Here is a 24,767-nt window from a genome sequence, read left to right as displayed (position 1 = left end):
AAGCATGCACCGAGAGTTATGCGAATGTTCCAAGTCGAAACTGAATCTATTTGCCATGCCATCCACTACGATCACGATGCAAGAACCCCAATCAGTAGAATTTCATTCAATCTTCTCTTTGACGACCTCATCCCCCATCGAATTTGAAATCAAAGGACAGCCCGAAGATTACATCGATCAGAATAGCAGCTACCTTTACCTGAAAGTCAAAGTGATCAAAACCGACGACACCGCTCCGGGAGCCGATGCCAGAGTAGCTCCCTTCAACAATGTCATGCATTACTTGTTCAGCGAAGTGGATTTGTACTTGAAAAACAAACTAGTCAGCAGCGACATGGATACGTACACTTACCGAGCGTACCTTGAAAATATCTTGACGTACGGAAAATGTGCCAAGAACAGTCATATGGATGCTTGCGTCGTATGGAAACCTGACACAGCAGGCGAGGACAAGCTTAACGATACAGTCCTGACAGCAGCTGACGATCCTCACAATGTGGGCTTTAAGGACTGTCGAAAGAAAATCATGCAAGGATATTGGTTAGAACTGATGGATCGTTTGCTTTTGGGTATGTAGTTCCTAGCAAAGTAATGCTGAACGCGGTGGATATTCGCCTAAAACTGAATCGTACCGTTTTCCATTTTGTGACCGGTGCAAACGACTATAAAGCCATCATCCAAGAAGCCATTTTTTTATTTATTTTTTTTTTATTTTTTTTTATTAACCCCGTAATAGGTTGATCAATGGGTTGGGGAACCATCCCAGGGTCACCTTACAATCAAACATTTTTGGTTATCAGATAATCTAGGGATAATAAATATAATCTACAGAGAAAGTAAAAAAGAAAACACACACACACACACACACACGCATATACACATGCATATGGCACACAATCTAGGTGACATGGCCTTTGTGATATTACAGTATTTTGTTCCTGTTTACCATCAAGTCAGAGACAAGTTACATGTTCATTGTTGAGGTCCATTTTTGAATTGGTCCTCTTTTTTATGTACCTTAGCAGTGTATTTTTCAATGTTCTTATGCATTGCAACTATTTGCTTAAAAGCAAAAATAGAAGGATTTTTCATATTGAATCTGCAAGTATAAATATAATATTTTGCCAAAATAAGCAGAAAATTACCCAAACTGTCCAGTTGTTCACTTCCTAAAAATGTTTCTTTTTGGGCAGATGTACAATATTTGGGCAAAAAGATGCAAAAACTTCTATAAAACGGTACCAAAACTGTGAAGTAATACTGCAGTCATAAAAGAGATGCTCAATACTTTCAGTTTCACTCTTACAGAAAGTACATTTGTTGTCATCAAGTATGTTAATTCTTTTAAGAAAATCATTAGTAGCGATTATTCTATGGATCAATTTAAAGTTGAAAGAGATCAACTTGGTATCCTTGGTACAGCATTTTGCCCGGCTATATATATCAGACCACTCCTCACTACTTATATTTTTATTAAATACTTGCATCCAAGTTTCTTGCTTCGCAGTGTGTTGCCTTTTAGCTTCCTGCAAAAGATCTTTGTAAACGAACTTGAGTGAATCTTGTTTTCGCAAATTCGTTATTTTATCCTCCTGCTTATCAAAATTATTATGTACTAGGTGGTTTTTTATGGCATCTTTCCATGCTTTAGGAATTCTGGATATTAAGGAGAAGTATTTCAAGAAATCATCGCTTCCAGTTTTTTGTTTTATTATCTCAAAAGGTATTAAATTACCGTGATCATCTACTAGATCGTTTAGAATTTCAAAACCAGCTTCTGTCCAGGATTTGTATTCATAGATCATTTTAGGGGGGACAAAATTTAAAATACTCATGGATAGATACTCGTTAGGACTTTGCGGTTCTTCTTTCCATTTAGATAATGCCAAAATTACATCTCTCCAAAAATTGTTTTTAATGAACTTACTAAATTCTTCTAATTTCCTTCTCCCTAAATTCCAAATATTCTTTTTATTTCTGAGTATAGTTGTATTGACTAAGTTCTGCCACGTTAAATTTTCCTTTTCCAGCAATCTTTTAACCCATCTTATCTTAATATACCAGAAGCCAGACTCTACGTGCGACGTGTATATGTGTTACCTAAAATGGGAAGCGACATCAGTCACACTTTCAGCAGATCGATTGCTAAGTATGCGATACGACGAGTGGAAGTGAAAACCTTCACCATTGCCGCTGAACTCCAATCCATGATCGAAGATCATCTGTTCCAAGGACAGTTACCCAAACGATTAATCATTGGCATCGTCAGCAGCGAAGCCCTCGACGGAGCCGCCACTGCCAATCCTTTCGAGTTTAAGCGCAATAGAGTGTCCAAGATCGAAGTCAGACATTGTTGAATTTGACTGGGATGATCATTTTGACATCCATAGCAATCTTTCTTGGTCAACACTGTAATTGTTTCCGCCAGGTGTTTGGCAAAGCAGGAGACTATATCTTGTCCTTGTTCTCGTCATTTGGACATTACCATCACCTCTTCGTCTTTTTCTTTGGGTTCTGCTTCCTAGATATCCGTCCATTCCATCGCAGCAAGACCTTGTGCACCAGACCCTTCGAACCGAAGTTTGCCGAGAAGAATTACTTGAGATCGTACGTGTCCCTGTACGAAGCCACGGGACAGTTAGGGACCAACACCAGGCATGGACTTTCGTACGACGATTATGCAGGAGGTTAAGCTTTGTGGACCTTTGATTTCACTCCAGACCAAGGCAGCGATGAAGGATATTTAGCTGCGTGTGGAACTTCAGTTTGCAGAAACTCTAACCGAGACATTAAACGTCATCTTGTATGCCGAATTCGACAACACTCTAAAAGTCAACTGTTCATGAGAAGTCATTCTAGACTATTAGAATCTATGGAAGAGTCTTATTCCTCTTTAAATGGTGGAACCTCTTTGGAAATGGAAATGGAATGGAATGATATCTAGGAAGCAGAACCCAAAGAAAAAGACGAGGAGGTGATGGTAATGTCCAAATGACGAGAACAAGGACAAGATATAGTCTCCTGCTTTGCCAAACACCTGGCGGAAACAATTACAGGGTTGACCAAGAAAGATTGCTATGGATGTCAAAATGATCATCCAGGACAAATTCAACACGATAAATGTCTGATGATGTGCCAAGAAGAAACAATGGGCCAAGAAAAAATGGGCGAATATCTGAATGACACTTGGGGTCTCATATCGAAGAAGCAGTGTTGCATCAGTGGTATAAAGACTAGTGCGATCATGACTCCCCTCCATTGACTGCTCTAGAGATCCGTCGCATCGAATCTCTCTTGTCACACAGTACGCAGTCGACGTGAAGAGACGTTTACTTCACAGAGATTTTCAAGCAAACTGTCAGTATTTTGTATTGATGACTTATCATTACCTGTGAAACAAGAAGAACAAACAATACAAAATGGATACCTGGGAACCTTTTGAAACACAGTTCGTACAACGCTTCTTGGAATCCTGTCGTGTGCGCTAAAGATGAACTTTACTCATCGCAAACCTAAAGACCATCAAGTTTACGTCATCAACACGGACGACAATCATCTCCCAGGAACCCACTGATTAGCGGTTTACTTTCCCCACGATGCCTGAGTGGAGTATTTTGATTCGTATGGATTAACGCTTTTGTAAGACGACATCATCAACTTTATGGGAAGAAATGCCCAGACGACACGATTCAATAATGTGAAATTAAAGGGCACATATTCCATGGTATGTGGACAATATTGTGTGTATTTTCTTCATCAACGCAGTCTCGGAGAACATTTAGCGACTTATTTTGATCGTGACTCTTCTGGAAAAGATGAAAAAGTCGATAGATGGTTTTGTGACCAATATGTATATCTCTTGTCTTTAGCTAAGAAACGTAGTGAGCATCAATTTCCAAATAGCCTCCATCAGTGGAAATCTAATTCGACTTCACAACGTTGTTAACCTTGTAAACAATATGTTATTTGAAGAAATAAAATGTGTTGGTGTCATAATATGTGTTGGTTGTTTGTTGGTTGAATAAAATTTTATATAAAAACAAATGATTGTTTTTGGTTTGTTTAAATAGTTTTATATCACTTTCTATGCTCTTTGACTTCTCTCTATCCCTCGTCATGAGCGTTCCTTCCAAACAACCGCAGGGATATTGTCTATCGCTTCCACGCTAGAGCCATATAATGCAGGGCGGTCTCCAGTCTGGTCATCCATTGTTAATGCGTCAACATGTAAAGATGTCTTCTGACTGGCAAAGCTAAACGAAGCACACGTCTATTTGCATCGTCATGCCAAAGTCTGATGAGATTGAAAATGTCCGGATGCTGAAAGGGGCACAAAACCTGACAGAACAGGTCTTTAAAGAATAAATAAAAAATGAGCAAGAAGCATGGACCGAGAAGTACAGAGTCCAGAAACAGCAGCAGCAGCAACATCAACATCAGCAGGAGCCAGGGAGAGGCTTTGCAGATTTATGTCTTGTTTAATTTATTGTATTCACTAACATGTTGGCTATCTAAAGAATACAGGTAATTTAAGTGTATATGTATAATGGCAGCTGTTTAATCTTTCTGTCCTGCTGTGTTTTTTGTACCTGAGTACAAAAACTAGTTGCTCTTCACTTCAGACGAACATAAATTGATATGTATTTTTATAATAACTGTATGCTAGTTTCATTCATTTCACTAGATATTATTTATAAAACTGCTACAATTGGCTTTTCTATGGGTAAGTATTTCTTTGTTGGGAATCAATAAAATATCAAATAACATCAAATGAGTTTAAATTGACGAGATGCTAGGAGAAACATTATTAAAAGAATGTTGATAGCAAGAACGCCCTAATTGAGGTAGGTTCCAAAAATGAAGCTGACAGTGACGTGTTACGGACATTTGCTAGTCAAGGGTTTGTTGGCAAGAATGGTAAGATATTTAATAGCAAAAGCTATCAGCGAAGTAACGATCAACATGATAGAATAACACTGAAAACAGTACCACTCAAGATTTTGTAGTACTCATTAAGAAAAGATAAAACGAAACTAACTTAAGCCCCAGCAGAAAGGTCAAACACGACGTCTAGATAAACCGTATTAAGGTAGATGATGGAATCCCTCTCCAGTGAAACAAACATAAGTCACTGCGGATATATATGAGACTGCTGCTACTACATAACTAAATAAATAAATAAATAAATGAATAAAGAAAGAAAGAAAGAAAGAAAGAAAGAAAGAAAGAAAGAAAAAATTTGCGCATTAAGTTACTGAATATGTCGGTTCCATAAATGTATACCATCAGATATGTGAAGGTCAGACCATTAAGCTTCAGTGCTTGATTGTAAACTTTCTTAATAATTAAGGTACCTGTATAAAATATTAAAACATATTTCATTTAGCAAATGATGAAATGGGGTACAGCATCGGATTTTGTTTTCGAAAATATAGAGAGGATAAAATCCAAATAAGTCCAAGGTGTTTATTTCTCCAGTACAACGATCAAAATAGCTCCAGTTATTTTGTGATGTTATTAGAACATCAAGGCACACAGCACACACATAGTGTCACACTTCTCTCATATTATTTTTATTTTTTATTTTTAATAAACTATTCTTGCAGTTTCTTAGAGATATTTCCATTTCTAAATTGATCAAGCAATCTGAACTTTTTGATATGTTTTCTTCTTTTACAATTACGAGAAAATAGACAATTAGTCTGCTAAATCGTGCAAGTATTGTTCAAAAGGAGCGTGTATCCATTTTAGAGCGATTCCAGTGTTCCACAACATAAGCCAAAGACCAAGAAGCTCGATATTGTACCAGAACCTTCCGTCTCCAGGAATATCAAGGATCAAGATCTCAAGGAAGAGGCTACTGCGCATCCTCCAACGACCAAGAAGCTAGATATCGTACCCGATCCAAAAGTCTTCAAGGATATCGATAAGCATGCCCTTAAGGTGGGTGCAGCCTTAATCTAACAAGTATAAAGTGAACACGCTATCAGCTTAACCTGTTACCAAAATACAAGTACAGATTAAGACTATATATATATATATATATATATATATATATATATATATATATATATATATATATATATATATATATATATATATATATATCCTAATAGTAGAACGGTCAAATACTTACCATACATCAAATAACCTGAAGTCAACATGTAAAATGTCACTCTTTATGTCATAATGAATTGAAACACTCGTTTATGAGGAAAAAACTAAAACTGTACACTGCGACCTGTTACATCTTTGTCCTAAAGTAGCAAATTACATTCCATTTAAATATGGTATATCGAAAACTTTATCTTCAGATCCCTGGAGAAAATCAACTCACTTTAACAAATACATGTACTTCAATACAGTCCACCGGTCTATAACAGACAGTTTAGTCTTCATATCGTAAAGATAACCTCAGATAGTGTATTAAACGCACGTGAGGAGGTTAATCCAGGTATAACCCAATATACCGTAATGACTAACCGTACATTTACATATATCCCTATCAATGAAAGATGTTATTTTGAATTTAGTTACGTTAATTTGGTTAGAGTTCCACACTCACGACATAAAGGATGTGGGTTTGTATACTTCAAGCCTAAGTCAGCTAGCGTGTTGTCCCTAGGCAAGGCATTTTTCTCCAATTGCTTCCACACTAAATAACCTACTTGGAAACCAAACTAAAATCCATTTAATTTCCGGTTGGATAATGTTTTGCATATCTTAGCACACTATCAATTTCCCTGTGTTTTTGCTATCACTGCATTTAGATCATTATTAGCTTAGTGTAATATGACAAATAAAAACCAAGTAATGTTGATCGTATCATGTGAATAAGTGGGTACATAAAATGTAGACGGCTGTATTCGTAGCTAATTTTTATTTCGACGATACTATGTCAGCTGCCTTTCAAAGGCGATCACATAGTCAATACCATTCTGTTTGCGAAACGAACTATGAAACTTAAGGCACAAAAGGGGTGTATGAATCCGTAATGTACGACTATGCCACTGATCGTGTTTTTCTTATTTTCTTGTGAGAAAAAAAAAAAACACTTATTAAAGATTGGGAAATTCGGTCTCTTGCACTTTATTTAAATTTGAATATTTGAGAGTACGCTGTCTATATTTACAAAACAAATATAAACTCTACAAATGTATTCTTCCTTTTAATAATAGGCGCCAAGTTCTCTTCGAAGTTCTATAAGCGAGCTAGTAAGTTATCTCGTTAAACCAGCCAAAAATAATCTGGAAAGAGTCCGCGCTTTCTATCGTTGGATTACAGATAATATCAGGTATGTCAAAGACTAATGTACAATCCTTTGCTCGGTAGATTTTTTATTATAACTGCATACCGACTAGTGCATTTTAACCAGCAGACAGGAACTGTCTGACATAGGAATTAAAGAATATCCGTTTTCTCTGCTGGATTTACTAATAGCTTTCGACTGGTAATAGAAGTAGCTTTTCACTATATTATCATGCAGTGAAGGAAATTTCTCAACACTTTAAATTTGATAGATAAAAGATAAATATGAAAATGAGATTTAATTTATTTTCACCGCCATTTAATATATCGTTATATTTATATATTCCTATATCTATATCTTCAATACAAATTTAGACTAAGGAAGATTTAAGTCATACATCGTAAACAGCATCAGGGGTGGGGTTGGCGCCACAAAGTTCGAGCTATTTTAATGTCAAAATGCCCACCCAGGTCACACCGAAGATCTGGGTTCCACCGCAGCTACTAGTATATCATTGTACATACAATTATTTGTTACATGGGGGACACCCCTCAATCAACTTTTAAAAAAAAGTTTGACCCACATCTTCTGTTATGGAACGAATAATTACAAACATAATAATAATAATAATAATAATAATACATAATTGGCAAAATCAATGCAAAAGGCTTCTCATTTGGAAGACCACGAAACGACGTCCGCAGTGTGCTAAGGAATATTGCTGGATACATGCCGATCGTGCACGACGGGGTGGTATTCATGCTTCATGTAACCATTGCAGGGTTAGTTTGCGTGGAATAACTAAATTGTGCAAGCAACATGGTGGCCCTAAACTACGGTGCTTGGATACGGCAAAGCACTACGAACTCGCCATAGGAAAAGTAAACTAGATAATCTAACTTTAATTGCGGGAGAAATCCGTGGCCAGCTGTCTCACCCAAGATTATTTATCACCCCAAAGGCCTTAATTGTTATAACCCGATGGCCTTTTTGGCAATTGAAATACCAAGGTCACGGACAACGAAGTAAACTTTACTCAACAAAAACCCCTTGGAAAACATTGTTAACCTCATGTCCATAGCGCCACTCAAGCATAACCTTGATCGAAGATGGTCCGATGTCGACACAGTACTCCTCTGTAGATATTTCTATGGCACAACTTAATGTTGGCTAGTGGACAGTAATCGCTATCTTAGAATATCGCGATGTGATGTTCTTAAGGGGCAGGAAAATTCGGTATTGAAATCTTCGATTTTGTACGCACCGTTGGGGACTCCCACTACGTTCCAGTAGGGTTGGTTTTTCCAGGAAAAATCAAGTGAATTATTAGCTGGTAAACCACCAAACGGTGCTGATTGAATACCAGCCCAACTGTAATACAAACGCAGTAGCGACAGTGCTATTTCGGGGCAGTAATTTCGTTCGGGAACATATCATCAAATTCCGGTTTTGTCGTTGACAACGACACCTTCATGGTCTTGTTCGGAGTTGTGTTTGAGCGGCGGGTCCCATATTGGAATGCTAGCATTCTAATATAGTCACTATCATCAATTAACTATAATATATATAGTTCCATGACCCTACCGGCGGATATGTGGGAATGATTTTCTACTTCAATAATAAAACTGTGCCCTTCCACATCAATTGCTCTATATACCTGTCCATTCCCAGTGTATTCTCGAAAAAGGCCACTCTTCGTGCGCCTTACGGGCTCTTCCTGGCAATAAATTATGATATATGCAGTCAAATCGCCCATGCGAAACCCATATTTGTCAAGAATATTTCGTCGGACCCGCTCGTTTACAACCACTATTTGTGTTTTTATTTTATTTTTTATTTATTGTCGGACGATTCCTCACATGCCAACCTTTCAGTAAACTTGCATACTTCATTGTGCTTCAATCGGTGGAATCTTCTGCATACATAGCGGCCAATGCTACGCGTTATTCTGTCGCAATCGCTTCGTTGATTTGTTTGTGGTAGCCGCACAAAAAGGCACACATTAATATCTTTGGTGGTACCCCGGTTCGCTTTAACGTCACCCGGAAGACGAAGTAGTGCCTGTGCTAGTGCCTGTGCTGGTTTACTTGTTCCTGCAGCGATTTCTGTCGTGTTTTAAACAACGTATTAATGAAGGGCAAATCAAATTCAAGGCTGTAACTCAAACGTTGACTGTCGACCGGTGCACTTGAGGTAAATTTCCTTATGATTATGCTGCCGAATTCCTTGGCATCGGAGGTCTCACAGTTCAAGTAGCCTGATCTTTTTCTGCGGGAAATATGCAATTGACACCTCAGTATTGGCGCGTCCAACATGAACCTCTCCAAAATCAGGGAAGTCCATCCAATGTGTCTTTCGATTTCTTCTCGCGACCGGGTGAATCAAAATGACCTAAGAACCACATAGGAACAAGAAGATAAACGAATCTGGAAAAATCAAACTAGTTAATTTCATTGGGTCCAGTTAAATTGATGGAGACCTGGTTGGCATCGACGGGTAGTGTCCATTAATTAGAACTCCTGTCCGATCACTGGTGGGATGGCCAAATCTTGTAAAATAGCGCACGCATTGTCAATGCATGAGGAAACAAGATCGACGTAAATGCAATCGGTGTTACAATGACCACTAGGACCATACTCCAAGCGAGATCGTTGTACGTCCTCCAGGACCATTTTGGGGGTCGGCTGTTAGCTGTGTTTGCGTCAGGAAAAGTGCGACACAACATAAACCCGTGTTCATGAAATGTTGACCTTGTCGTGGATCTCGTCAGGGTCTTTCGTGTATTTCTGTGCGATATTTTGCAACTCTCACAATGATAGCAGTCAACTTTCGGTAGCACAAATTGATGTAAAGCGCCCTACTCCCACACAAACACACACCAAAACTCACCACTTTCAAAAGAACCAAGAGGCTTCTGGTCCACGCTCGCGAGTTTGCTTCAATCGCCAGAATGAAAAACCATTTGTCGATGAAATGGAAATTTTAGCGATAACAGTTGCACGTGTGCGTTATCTTCGATATGTTTAATGGTGCTGTAGCAGTCGAATATTTCGGTGAACGTTCAAGAGCATTGAAGTCGTTCAGTTCAGCGCCACTTTCTTTCACACACTGATCTCAGTGAGCTATCTCTGTTCTATTTACCCACTACCACGTGCTGCGTCTGTGAAATGCTCAATAACACGCGAGGCCACGCAATTGTTTTTTTTCCAGTGAACATCGGTTCCAGTGCAATGTGATTGTGTTTTTTCATCAAATACATTTCATATACAACTGTGTTGACTGGATGTGCCTTGCTGCAATGGACGTCGTTTATGTCCGTCAGAAAAAAAGGGGAAAACCTCGACGTGATAATTAACGTATTGGTTCATTTTAAACTCTGATCATCCATTCACTGCTGATACTATCATAGATAATAAATTTAATTCTGATATATTGGAGGAGTCGGGGCAGCATATCAGCGATTCATCGAGACCGCGCATCGCCCATGCTAGCATCAACAATGCCACGTGGTCCCTCCTGTTCAATCATACATGTGCAATACACGTAAGTAGCGCGACCAACTTCAACTTCTCTTGCATCACATAACTATATATGTAGCTCTGAACATTGCTTGGACTATTTAACCCATGTGACACATCATTGTATTAATCATAACGAGATATAAAGAGCCCAACCAGTTCGATTTGGAATAGTCATCGAAATTCTTTCTCAGTCAAAATTTACCATTTTTTTTCTCTTCATGAAGAATCTTTGCCAATGGCTAGTGAAGAACATTTAGCTGTGGATTTGTAATGGGTATTTTCTTCCTGCAAGCAGAGCAAATTTCATTTGTGCCCAACGAGCACGTTTTCGTACGTTTTGATATTGTCATATATATATATATATATATATATATATATATATATATATATATATATATATATATATATATATATATATATATATATATGTGTGTGTGTGTGTGTGTGTGTGTGTGTGTGTGTAACGATTTCTTCCAACATGCTGCGTTGAATAGTATAAGCTCGTGACGACGACCATTAGAGGATCGGAATCAACTTAGCATGATAGGTTGTTGTCCATTTGGGTATATCGATTCGATTGTGGATAAAACATTATCTCCAAAACAAACTCTGAGACATTACCCTGAGGTCTTTATTTCAACCTGTACGAAGAAAGGGCACCGAAAAGTACTGGGGGTACAGTTGTGGGTTATGATATTTGTATCGATGAGAGCCACGGTTTTCGATACTCCCCCAATGATTACATTGTGGCGAAAGATAAAATTGTAAAACTTAATTACTCGAATTTAAATGTCCTTTTGTGCGGCATGCAGGAACATTGCCCGAATAGTATTATCATCAGTTACCTTACCTGGCCTTGCCGTTTCCCCCATTGCGTCCCAAACTTTATTTTTTGGTTTTCAGACAATATTCGTATAGCCAGCTTGATTTTTTACCGCATTACAACAAACATCTTGAAAACCACGCTTTTGTTTGATACAAGGATGAACCACAGTTTGTGGGTATATTTTTGGGAGAACGACAACCGAGTAGATTACGATTGCACCGACAAAAAATCGTTTTGCTTTTTGTTTCGCCAGAATTTAGCGACGGATGTGATTGTGTACACCAAAAAATAACAAATTTCAAACGACGACCAAATCCATTTGATTTTCCCTGACCTAAAAATAACCGCTTACATTCCGTTCGAGCTCATAGCTTTATCATTATGATGTGGACCGCGACGATGAACATCACCACTGTTTATCGGTACGTCAAAACACACACTGATGCTCGAGCGGAATTCGTCTGATAGTACATGCATACAACCGCTGCACCTGCAGATGGACAGTTTATTCTGAGCTGGTTATCGTTAAATATGCCTAAAATCTCCCCTTCGATTACACACGCGCTCAAATTAGAATCGATGTTTGATACATTTACTCAAATCTCTATTTCAGACTTTCATGCAGCAGTTTATTGTGTCTCAGGTGACGAACACGTGGTGAGAACTGACAAATTCGTTGAGTGAGCTTCCAAGGCACGTTTGTGTGGTTTGTCAGCTAATTTTAATATCGGTAATAGAAATTACACTCGAGCATCCATGGTGCTGATGGAAGCCATGTCTTTAAAAATCCCGTACGACTCAAATATTTCGCAGCGGTTATTGAACTACAGTGTACAGCAGCCCCTGCTGGGTATTATACTTGTTACGCTTTTGTCATCTCTTACCGGTGTATGGTGTTCGACGTCCTCAAAGGAAGATAAAGGTGATTTTTTGACAGCACAGCTGTCCAGAAAGACAATTATGGTGTAAACGATAGAGGTCAGAAATGCAAACATTTCTAGAAACCACTATTGTCTGAAAAATATCTGATTTATCCTCTGTGAAATGCCACAGCGACGCCGTAAGACGTAACAAAAATGTCAGATCCATTAATGGTTGATCTATTGCTTCATCAAGTATTTCAGTGATTGAGACTCTTGGTCCTGACGTTTTAGTATCAGTGTTATATCCCATTGGTGTAGCTGCAGCAGAAGAAGCGGCTTTAGGAGCTACAGGGCAAGCGGGGAGGAAACTTTGGATAATGGTTTAACAAGAAAGGGAAATAGCAGAGCTATTTCTAAGAGGATAATCGTCATTTCGCCAATTGGCTTTGCCACCACGGGCTACCGTACCAAAGGTAGAAATGCTAAGCATTTTATTAAATAAATGTTAAACTTTTCCAAAATAATAGCACATGTTAGAAATAACGAAAGTTATTTTCAGAAATGACATACGTTGCTGCAGGATAAACTTTGTCAGCGTGAAACCAAGTGTCGATTAAGCTCGATGCGGCTGCAGTAGCCCCTTTACCAAAACGGTCCTGATCAACTCATGCTTACTATCCGTCCAATCACCGTATTAACAAAGCACGCTGCTCCTGAGAAACGTTTAATCTGTAAACTCTCCGCAGCACAATTATTCCAAGAAGCAGATTTAATCGGACAATTATTAGCTGGTGTGGCCAGGTCGATACTTTCTGCACTTCTGGACAATGTTGTAGCACAAGAGGACTCCAACTTCATGGAAAACGTCTGGGCCGTCGAAAAAAGAGGAAGGAGGAGTGACATTACAGAGAGCAAGACCACGATAGTGGGCAAGCTCGAGTCACTGATGTCTTCAGACACTGGTGACCACAGGCCCTCTTAATTTTGATATCGAAAAACTATTAGCTCTTATGGTTAAACATTTCAGATGTTGTTCTTGTTTTCTTCAGAAAATCCAATGCCGGATCAAATTCAGGCGGAGGAAAGTTGCGTAACTAATATTCAAAATTATTACAATTGGATGGTACGCACTGTGTAGTGGTAATCAATGTTCCTGCTGAAGAGAATGTAGAATATTTTGATTCTTTGGTTTACCCTCTCCAGATGATACGATTCGATATCTAAAACAGGCGCCTCTAAAGGGACTGGGTTTAAATTATTTGAAATTCAAGGCATCGATGACAGTACTGGTGTTGGTATTGTATTCAACGTATCAAGGATGGGGATGGTGACAAATTTCCTGTGGAAATTATTTTAAATTTAATAGAAAGTTAATAGTATAAAAATGAACAGTAATTGTTTCATAGTACTTACGTTGCAGGACGAGGAAGGGAAACCTGAAGTAGAGACTGCAAAAAAAAAAAAAAACAATCGCAAAATTAGAGGCCAGCGTGCTGTTTGTGGTGCAAAGAAATCGGGAAAAACTGTGATCGATCATTTTGTTTGTAAATCATGTATAATTTTTGGTAAACATATTAATCCCTTTTTATCACAGGCGTCCTTGAAGACTGCAGGTTGAATACGAGCAATGACAATACCGAAAATATAACGTAATGTGTGTGCGTGGGAAGATGTGTCAATTAAAAAATATCTCGGATGCTATCAATATTTATTAAATCATTGGGAAACTCCCAAAGAACAAGGTAGATTGGACTTTTCCCAGACATAAATACACGGGCCCATATTACCCCATGGAAAAACAACTCCATGAAAATGATCAGACTCCACGCGGTGAAGAATCTTATAACGGTATGGATGCGGCGACTGCGATGCGGCTCGATGTTTGCTACTGGGATCATCCAGACAATAAATCCGAATGCGATGAGGCGATTTTAAGCGATTTAAAAAAGTTGAAACCTCAAAATTTCAGGACCACGTTTAAGTGTGAGGAAACGTTCGCTAGTGTTATGCCTTTAGAAAATAATAAAGGTGCATTGAACGTTAGCGCCTTCAGTAAAATAGAGGAAAAACCCAGGAAAATTATGGGTGTATCATGGCAGCGAAATTTACAAGACCGTCTCGGACTGGCTGCAAAAAATAATATCGCGCTATACAGCACTCAAGAACACGTTTAAACCGTAATGATCGAGCGTTTAAACAGGACGTTAAAAATCCGCAAAATGGACGCAAACGAAAACTGAGAGACGCGTTAATTTTTATATCACTCAAATTTAACGTGGGAGACCGGTTCAGACCGAAGAAGTGTTTGTGATCGATACAGTTTACAAAACAGTCCATGTCACCTACACGCTAAAAGACTCAGCAGGAGAACCTCTGGAAGGTACTTTTTACGAGCAGTATATGCAAAAAAAAAAACGACGAGAAAACTTTCAAAGTGAAGAAAGTCATTTCGAATCAAGAAAAAATCCACTCGTCAAATGATTTGGTTATTTTGAAAAAATTAACTAGTGGATTCCTACTGCAGAGTTGAAGAAGCTGACGTCATCGAGTTTGGCGTAATGCATTTACACGTCCGACGCCATGCTCAGTGTCTTTAACATGCTTGCATCTTCACTCAGACATTGCGCCAGGACAAAATGGTTTCATCTCTGTGGCGATAACGCCAAGTCCACTGATGTGGTCATTAAGCACAGGAGGCGATAACACCGATGATATGCTAGCAGATTGAGCCAGCACAGCAGAAACAATTTTATTGAAAATTTTACTCTGAGACACACCCTGTATTTCTCAGCGTGTTCGAGTTATCTCATCACGTTAAAAATAGTTCAAACACGTATTCAAATTTAACTAAATTCCATTTCGTCTGGGAGCGGAGTGCATGCAATGGGGTGGATTAACCCGCAAATTTGCTCTTGCTTTTGTGCTGTCAGATTAACGCGTTTTAGTTTATTTCGGAGGTGGTATTGCTACTTATTTCGCTGCACTGGCTGCTGATGCGCAGCCTAGACAGGAGATTCCGGCTCTATATCGGGCTTATCGGTAAAATTCATGCACGTAAATGAAATCGGTATTCGCCGGCGTTATTATTTCGACCATGTACTTTAGCAGATGCTCATTGACAGGTTCTGGCGCCAATTATACATTAGGAAGATTACGAGGATCAAATTGTGCTGCATCCATTACATCATTACCGATTTATTTAATTAACAAACAATTAAAGGAAACAAGTACTAGTAAAAGCAATGGAGTTCCGACAGCGGTGCTTCAATCTTTTTGCATATTGTTTTATAAGAACGCCATATCAGAAGCGGAATTGCGTAAGGTTCGAGCTTCTCAGATTGGGGAACATCGTGGAGTCTTTTGCAGACTGATGTCGGCGACCAAGGGCGAGCACGAGGTCGAATCATATATAGCCACTCGGCTATAGATGTGCATAAAATGTGCAATTTGCATTTCAATAAACCGTATTTTATTCCAGAAATGATGCATAATTTGCGAGCATACCATTCGCATTTGATGGTCATTCTTTCGCGTTATTAACGATTGGAGTAAGCTTGATAGCACGTCTTTACCACCTAAAGAGGAGTTTTGCAGCTTAATTACAGATTCAAATATTACCGAGGCTGATTATGCTCATGAGCTAAAACTATGGGAAGGGTTTGGGATGGCCACCATTGGAGATGGTCAGGATTTATATTTGACGTACTGGTGCTCGCCGATGTCTTTTAAATATTTCAAGAACGTGTGTCCCAGTTATCATTGATTAGATTATTGATTGTATTATTCCTCTCCTTGTTTGTCATGTGACATAGCACCGAAAATCAGTGATGTTAACTTAAGTTTGTTTACCGATGTCGATATCTTCAATTTTGTCGAAAAAAGGCATCAGCGTCATTAATCATATGCATTGGAAAGTCAACAACATTTATTTGCCTGATTAAGATCCTATCGAGGAGTACAAGTGCATCATTTATCATGCTCTCATAATCTTTATGAATAGACCATGTCGAAATCCAATTAAGTCACGGAGGAGCTGCTCATCAGTGATTATGACCAGGCTACTTTCTTGGGGTCGATTTATTTTATCCGAGGAAACACCATGAGCAGCATAAATATTACCCGCTGGCAGCAGAAAGTTAAGTTTCGACCGAGGTCATGTTGAGCCCTTACACACTGCAATTAAAAAACCATTAGAATGCGGAAGAGGAAACACAGCAAAATTACTACCTAATCTCATATAAAAAAATCGTTACGTAATTCATTACAAAAATCTCAGACATTAGGAGTCGAGTTTGATAGAATTCATTGCGAGCTCAAATTCGATCAACGAATACGGTTAGAGAACTTCATCAGTTTTAAGACTTCATACAGAACGTTAGACACTAGCGATTTCGAAAAAGATTTCTTTATGCTAATGAATAGTTAAGTATTCAGAAACAGTAATGGAGAATATTCAAAAAGCTAGTTTATGTAGAACTGCTCAATGATGTCCTGCAGAGAAATAAAGAAACTGGCGATCCCATTTGTGAGCATGAAAATCTTTGAAGAAAATTTAGTGACGATCAACTAGGAAAAAAACGAGATTTGATGAGGAAACCCATTTATTGCGTTTCCCCGGTGTTGAAACTGTCAAAAATGATTTTGTGCGATTTTCAATACGGAAACATCAAATCCCGTTACAGCGGCAACACCATATTGATTACAGGCACGGACAGATAACGTTTTCCGAAATCAAAATAGGGGCTGTGTATGGGGACATATTTTCAGACAAACAATTCACAATGTTTCCAATAAAAAGTCATCTGCAAATTTAAAGAAAAGGCCAATTTAGAGAAGTTTTTAGGGTTGTGGAATAAGATGTATTCGGTGAAATTAGCAGGCGGATATGTCAAAGAACACTCGAAAGAAGTATAATAAATAGCGACTAAAATCACTGTCCCCCTATCATTTCGCAACGCTAAGAGGAATTAAAATGCTATCGCAAATGAATATGATCAGATCGAATTCTCATAACCTATCTACATACTCGCTGAATAAAGTTCGATTAACGTGTTACGATTACAAACACTACGTTATGGAGGATGGTGTTACAAATATGTTATAGATGTGGTTAGAAATGATGTGCTTGTGGAGCTAGAATTATTGTAACCCAAATCAGTAATCGGGAGAGGCGCTGGTACACGCAAGCTCACTTCCGACGGTAGTCGTTTTGTCATCAAATCGCTATTTTTACTTTACCTACATAAACTTTGTAATGGCATTTTGTGCAGGTACTGTAGTAGTTCCAACAAAGAGTTGCCGGTTCTGGTGTTGTGATGTGATGTGATGTGATTCGGATTTTTAACGTAGCTTTAACAATTTTTCAGTCATATCGCTACGATGTCTGCAATGTGGCAGTTTATAGTGATGTCTAGCACTGGGGAATCATGCCGCAGACATGTAGCATGATGTCCCACCCAGTCACATTATCCTGACACCGGGCCGACCAGTCCTTACACTAACTTCTTAATGCTGAGCGCCAAGCGAGGCAGCTGTTAGTACCATTTATTTTTGTAAGTCTTTGGTATGACTCGGCCGGGGATCGAACCCACGACCTCCCGCATCCGAGGTGGACGCTCTAACCACTAGGCCACCGGAGCGGTGCCGGTTCTGGCACATAAAGGGACGATAGTACTAGGTACGCGCCTTCTCAAAATGAATCAGTCTATTATATAATGTCTGTGCTGTGATATAACTGACATTTTTACATACTGTTCATCTAGTGGTCTTTCCCATTATATGTGATACTATTGTAATATTTATAACAATTATGTGCATAGTAACGGGAGAGTGGCCTAACTTCAGGGGAGATTTTTGCACTTAATGGAAGGGTACCCCTTGTAAAGTACATGTAATTAATTGCATGTACAATGATTTACTAGCAGCGGCGGAGGAACCCAGATGAACTGGGAAACATGCGTGATAGATCGGACATTAAAATAGTCAACAAAAGGTGGTGCCACCCACCTCTTATATCGCTGCTTTAAATTTAATGTACAATACACAACTTAGATTGTCATTTATCACTGAAGTATCGACCAATCCGAACACTTCCGGAAACCAAATTTTGAACTGAATGCATTATAGCATTTTGTCTGGTAGCATTTGAAAAACACTACTTAGCCAGAATGAAGCTGGATTTGTATTTATTATTATAGTCACATGTACAATTTCAGATATGATACGGAAGGATACTTCAGTGGCTTAATAAGTTCATGTCGTCCTGATGATGTTTTAAAGACAGGAAGAACTGTGTGCCAAGGATATGCGGATCTGTTTTCCGCCTTCTGCAGGTAACGAACTCTCTTCCAAAGCCAGCAACTACGCATGTACATTTTGGAAGAAATGTTTTAACTGTAATCACATAGTTATTTGCAAAGGAGACCATTGCTAACATTTACTCAGTGTCTTTTAATTCCAATGCACTTAGTGTTATCGCAAGATCCTAAACATACATGTTGACAGACTTAAAGAACTTATATTAACATGTTAAAGTAAACATAACAAAGTATTTAAATCTTTATATGTATTGCTATGTATATTTAATTTCTATTTTTATAGATTTTATCTCCATAATTATATGATGTGTATAACTATTTTGGACTTTACTTTGTCCCAAATAAAATTAAATGTGTACCGGACCAGTAAGTTTTATTTGAAAATAAATAATCCATGTTAATAGTTCGCTATGAGTGTGGGTTAAATATTAGGACCCATATCAAAATAAACATGTTTATCTTATTCTGGGTTTAAAATCTTGGATTCCCCCATGGATAAAACAACTTTCATAACTGATGGTAACTATGGGTTTTGTTATAATTTTAGAAGCAGGTTTCATCTTGTCCATAATTTTCTAGCAATGAATCTTTCACCCTCTTCCTGATTCCATTTTTGTGTCTTAATTTCGTATGATGTTTTTTACTTGAGAAATTAATAATTCTTGCATTTAACAACTGCGCGAGAATCAGCCTTTGTGTTGTGTTATTCAAATAGTTATTCACTTGATATATAAACTGTTCTTCTATGATATTCTAGAACTGGAACATTAATTTAGAAATATAGTTAATTCAGACAAGAACAAGTTGGACGCTTTTTTGTACTACATAAAAGACTGTTACCACATCTACACAATTAAGGCCATTGACAAATTACCACGTTCGAGACTACGGGCAGAGCAAAATATTCAATATTCGAAGTGGGAATATCAGTAGAATTCAATAGGAACTTTATACCTTTGGACTAGTCCTACAACATTTACACTATTTGGGATTTAATTCACAATATTGTAAGATCTTTTTAACTGTTCAATTATTTGTTGAATTTTACAAACCTGCTAGTTTTCACTCTTTCATGTCAATTAGATTAAGATCACAGAGTTATAACAGCTTATATTGTTTTATTATTGCAGACAAGTAAATATTCCTGCTAAGACAATTAGTGGATATGCGAAAGGCTACGGTTACGACCCTGAGATAGCTATAACCCCTTCTATGAAAACCGATCACGCGTGGAACGTGGTTTTCCTGAATGGCGATTGGCGGTTTGTAGAGTGTACCTGGGGAGCTGGCCACACGAGGGAACAAACGTATACCAAAGAGTTCAAAGAATTTTATTTCCTTACAGATCCAGAAGACTTCATCATTGAACATTATCCACACATGAACAAAACCGAGGAGCCAGATTCAGAATGGCAGTTGATGAACAACCCAATTTCAATGGAAGAATTCTGCAGACGAGTACATCTTAGGAGCACTGCCCTTGAGTTTGGAGTAAATCCTTTATCCCATACGTCTGGAGTGTTGGAAGTCCAATCGGAGGCCACCATTACTATCCAAGATGGCCACAAAAGTATAGAAAGCTGGATGATAGATTTTTCTCTAAGCAATGGTACAAATATGAACAAGTATGCTATGTCGTACATGCAAAACCCGACCACTCTGAACATTAAAGTGCAACCACCAGCCGCTGGGAAATATGCTTTAAAACTTTTTGCAAAGCCTATAGCAAAAGACGAAGGTAGCCACATTTTAATACTTCAGTATATTATAAAATGCAGTGAACCTGCCCAGCCTGTAAAACCGTACCCCTCCAAACAAACACCATGGGCGTTTTGCCCGGAATATAGACAGTATGGATTTACCGAGGAAGCCTTGGCAAATCCAGTTTTTACGTCAAACAATGGAGAACTCATTATAAACATACCAACAACCAGACACGTTAAGGCTATCGCGAAACTTCAGCATGCAGAAAATAGTTACGATAGTCCCGAGAACTACACGCTGATTGAATCGTCTGCTAATAAGATAGTTGTTAGGGTCAGGCTGCCTTCTGAAGGTTTCTACTCCCTGGATATTATGGCAGTACGCCCATGGGAAGGCGGCGGTTTGTACTGGTCATCCATTGCATATCTGATCGATTGCCGAAAACCCATGATTCCGTTCAACCCGTTTCCTAAGCAAAACAACAACTGGTTTTTTTGAGGGAAAGATAAATAATCCAGACACAGGCACAATAACTGTATATGAATCTGAGAACAACAGCGGATGCTTGGCCGGTTTATATCTAGTTTATGTGGCTACTTGAATATGTAAACAATCATTTTCATTCAACAGTAGATAAAATGATTTGTCAATGAACTATTAAATGGAAGGAAATTCTCATCCTGAAAAACACAACATGTTCACAAATTATCCATAAAAAATGGTGAAATCACAGATCGTCGACAATAAATGAAACTTAAACAACTTTTTGGTTTAACCTGAGGTTTAAAGAAACTCGAAATGCAGATTATTTTCTTGTATTTTGATACAAAATTGTAAATGAAAAAAATATTTTTAGGAAGAACGATATCTAGTTCTCTAAAAGTTTATATCCTAATAGAAATTAGTCTAAGAATACTTATAAGATACATTTTGACACATTTACAATTTCGCGGGATAAAAGCTTGAAACGATTCTCCAAAACCTGCACATTACACATTCTTCCTTATCCATATTTACCTCCTTGCCATATTATCTCTTTGCCATATGATTTGCTGATTTTTCATCAAATGGGGCTATCAAGGACCCATCTTATTTTTTAAACGATTTTGATTTTAGACCTTACCATGTTTAAGTACCTCACAACTGAATTCTTTATCACCAAAATTATACAATAAAATTCACAATTTAGCATTGCAATCAAAAAAAAATTTGTCTGCGCCTTTTTATATTCATTAAATAAATATTTATTTGTCTAATAGATCCTTGTCAACTAAACCTAACAATTGAGCAGAAAGTGAAATATGATTTCCAAATATGTAAAGTCGTACCTCGTGTTTTTGTTATGACGAGGTTCTCAATAGCAATCCCACCAGTAACGAAATTAAATAGAAATATGCATTTAATATGCATTTACCCCACATGACGTGGATCATTGGCGTGGTGTAATAATTTATTTTATTAGATAAAATGCAGTATTATAGGGTTGTAGAACTTAAAAGAATGACAAAGTATTGTGAAAATAACCACGAGTTTCATCATTATTTACTGATGTATTTTTTGTGTTTTATTTTGTGTTTTTAAATTTTTTGTTTTGATCTTGTTTCATTTTCCTTTGCTGGCAAGAAGTTGTGGCATGATTTGATATGATTCCTTTTCGCTTATTTATTTGCCAGGTTATGCTTATCGATACAAAAGCTACATGACATATCTAATATCGATATTCAATATTTGTTCAACATGTGCATCATTTTTGCGTCGTAGGATGATTCGTTTTAGCAGATATATAACACCATCAACCTACAATCATTGTTCATATTCTATCATTGATCGGTTATGTATGTTAGGTTCAAGGATGAATAGAACATAATTGATCTGTAGGCAGTTGAAATATATGTTAGCCATCACTATTTATATAGCTTCTAATGCGTGCAGTTTTCTTTAGTATACATACATAAACATACTTTGTAAAGAACTATTTGGTTAACTTAATTTTGTTGCTTCTATATAATACACCTTTTACACTTTCTATGGAATATGAAAATGCAAAAATCTTTAGCAGGAAAAGGCACAAATAAGGGAACAGTTGTTTAACTTTAAAATCAAGTTGGATGTAAATCAATATCTGATTACATTGACGCAGACTTTTATGATGATCATATAAAAATAAGATATGTGCAGCACAGGAAGTAACATAAGCAGAAGGTGGTGATCTCGAACTGAGAATATACAATTTGATGAATTTTATTCCGAAACGGTTTTCAGAAATATTCAATTGTGTGAATTGTTTGAGCAATCCTTATTGTACCAGATAAATATCGGTATATTCTTTCCTCTTCTTATAAAAAAGACAGGTGTACCTTAAGCAAGTTGAAGACATGAGTATGTTTCTTTTCGTTTATGTTCTTTGATGATAGTAGATTTTGCTTGATAGAACAAAGGACAATCTTACATAAGAGTCTTGAATCCTTTGATTTACCAAGATTTTCGAAATTTGCAGTTTATAACATACATCTTTGATTATAATTTCATCTCCCCCGACATTTAATGGGAGGTAATTTTGTATTTCTGTAGTATTCACTGTTGTGGCAATGAAACCTATTTGACTCGTCTCAATGAATCTGGTAACTGTGTCAATTAGACTATACAGCTTGATAGTTTATATTGTCTTGCAAGACAAATATTTGTCACCCAAACCATTTTGATTCTACAGTAAGTACATGGAAGTTTCCTTCAGTTTCTGCATTTGTGAATACCTGACCGTTTATAGAATTTTATGTTTTGCTTAGATTTCTTTGCTTTGTTTTGTTTTGTTTAAATTTCAGTGGAATAACTAACGAAATAAATATATTACACTCAATACGATTTGCAAATTATATCTACAGAACTTACAAGCAAAGTCTCATCGTCAGTAAATAAGTTGAAACCAACAAGCAACAGAATGAGTATATATACTTCGATTTCATTTGTTTATTGAATTATATTAGGTGCTGGATTGCATGCTCATTTGCTCCAAGGGAAATATGGAAATGCATTTAGAGCATGTAGACACTTGACAGAAATCCAAAGTATATCCAAAGCATGTTGTTCTGATATCACCATGTCAAATGGATTACAGAATTGTGCTGCTCATAACATATGGCTTCGTCAGATTTGTCACCACATATAACCATACATAATTATATGAAATTTGTTTCTCTTAAGTATTTATTTGGCATCGAGAGGAGACAGTCAACAAATATGTGATACCGACCTTGCAGTCCTACTAATAATATGTATATTATGTTTGCGTGAAAGGAGACGAAAACATAGCGTGTGATATTTTACCAGCAAAATTTTGCAAGATATCGGCATTCAATGACATATTTTCCTTCACTATAACATTTCCGTCGTTTGTTCCGAGCTCCATGCAGGCCATGGATTATACCAAGAGGTATTTAACATTGTGGTAATAATTCTAAGTTACACACACTGAATTATACTGGATCAAACCCTGTACGTGTACGTTTACAAATATACTTGCAAGATTATTAAATTTCGTTTTCAATTCTTTTATCACGTGAACAATTAAGCTGCATTGAAAAGTTGGTACACGTATTATGGAACACAAGGGCGAAATATTAATTCAAACGAGATGATAAATAGAGATGTCACCAAACTGTCTATCCGTAACATTAATCTTGCGTGATTACATATATATGTCTTGGTACTGAATAACCTTGTGCTCCTATATCGTAAAACACAAAATTCAGCAAATCCAAATATTCCAGTTTGCAAACGCCCGACAAAACAAAGTTTCTTGTCCAGTCTTTAGAATTTCCTCCCAAAAATTAGGAATCTCTCTCTGTTCAATAATTGTTCTCAATCTTCGAGTTGTGTTTTATGAATTTTACAGTTAGACATTCAATGTATCCTCTGTCATATCACACTTTGTTTAATCATACTTTTGACTAGTTTCGTTCCATACGTACCTCATCAGAAGTCGGGTATTTTGATTTGTGTTAAGTGCTAATTCATCTTTCAAATACCATTATTAAGCCATCAACTCACTGCCTTAGATTGCTTGAATATTTATACATTCTTTCCGTTCTCGTTCTGATAAACTCTTTAATTGTACTGAAATATCTGCATCGGATGTTGTAACAACAACACAGTAATAATAATTTGCAAACAATTTAAAGTTACTGACAAATAAGTGTAGCAAGCACAGTTTACCTTGATTGTCCAGTATGGCCTTTTAACTTGCAAAGTAATGCATGATTTTTAATTAGTACCAACTAGTAAGGAATC

General features: G+C 37.4%; 1 protein-coding gene across 1 annotated transcript in view; it reads left to right on the top strand.

Annotated features, from left to right (window-relative positions):
- The window catches only part of LOC149793805 (kyphoscoliosis peptidase-like), a 184,835-nt gene extending 161,603 nt beyond the window's left edge, over positions 1 to 23,232 (top strand). The window contains exons 2-5 of the mRNA XM_089967803.1: positions 5,752 to 5,943; positions 7,179 to 7,294; positions 18,675 to 18,791; positions 19,907 to 23,232. Of these exons, the coding sequence (XP_089823929.1) occupies positions 5,752 to 5,943; positions 7,179 to 7,294; positions 18,675 to 18,791; positions 19,907 to 20,978 (1,497 nt within the window). The 3' untranslated portion in view covers positions 20,979 to 23,232. The remainder of the gene's footprint in view (positions 1 to 5,751; positions 5,944 to 7,178; positions 7,295 to 18,674; positions 18,792 to 19,906) is intronic.
- The last annotated feature ends 1,535 nt before the right edge of the window (positions 23,233 to 24,767 follow it).

This window comes from Sinohyriopsis cumingii, chromosome 8 (assembly GCF_028554795.1).
Source record: "Sinohyriopsis cumingii isolate HCF-2022 chromosome 8, ASM2855479v2, whole genome shotgun sequence".
Taxonomy (NCBI): domain Eukaryota; kingdom Metazoa; phylum Mollusca; class Bivalvia; order Unionida; family Unionidae; genus Sinohyriopsis; species Sinohyriopsis cumingii.
The sequence above is the reverse complement of the archived record's forward strand: the minus strand, read 5'-3'. Positions and strand labels throughout refer to the sequence as shown.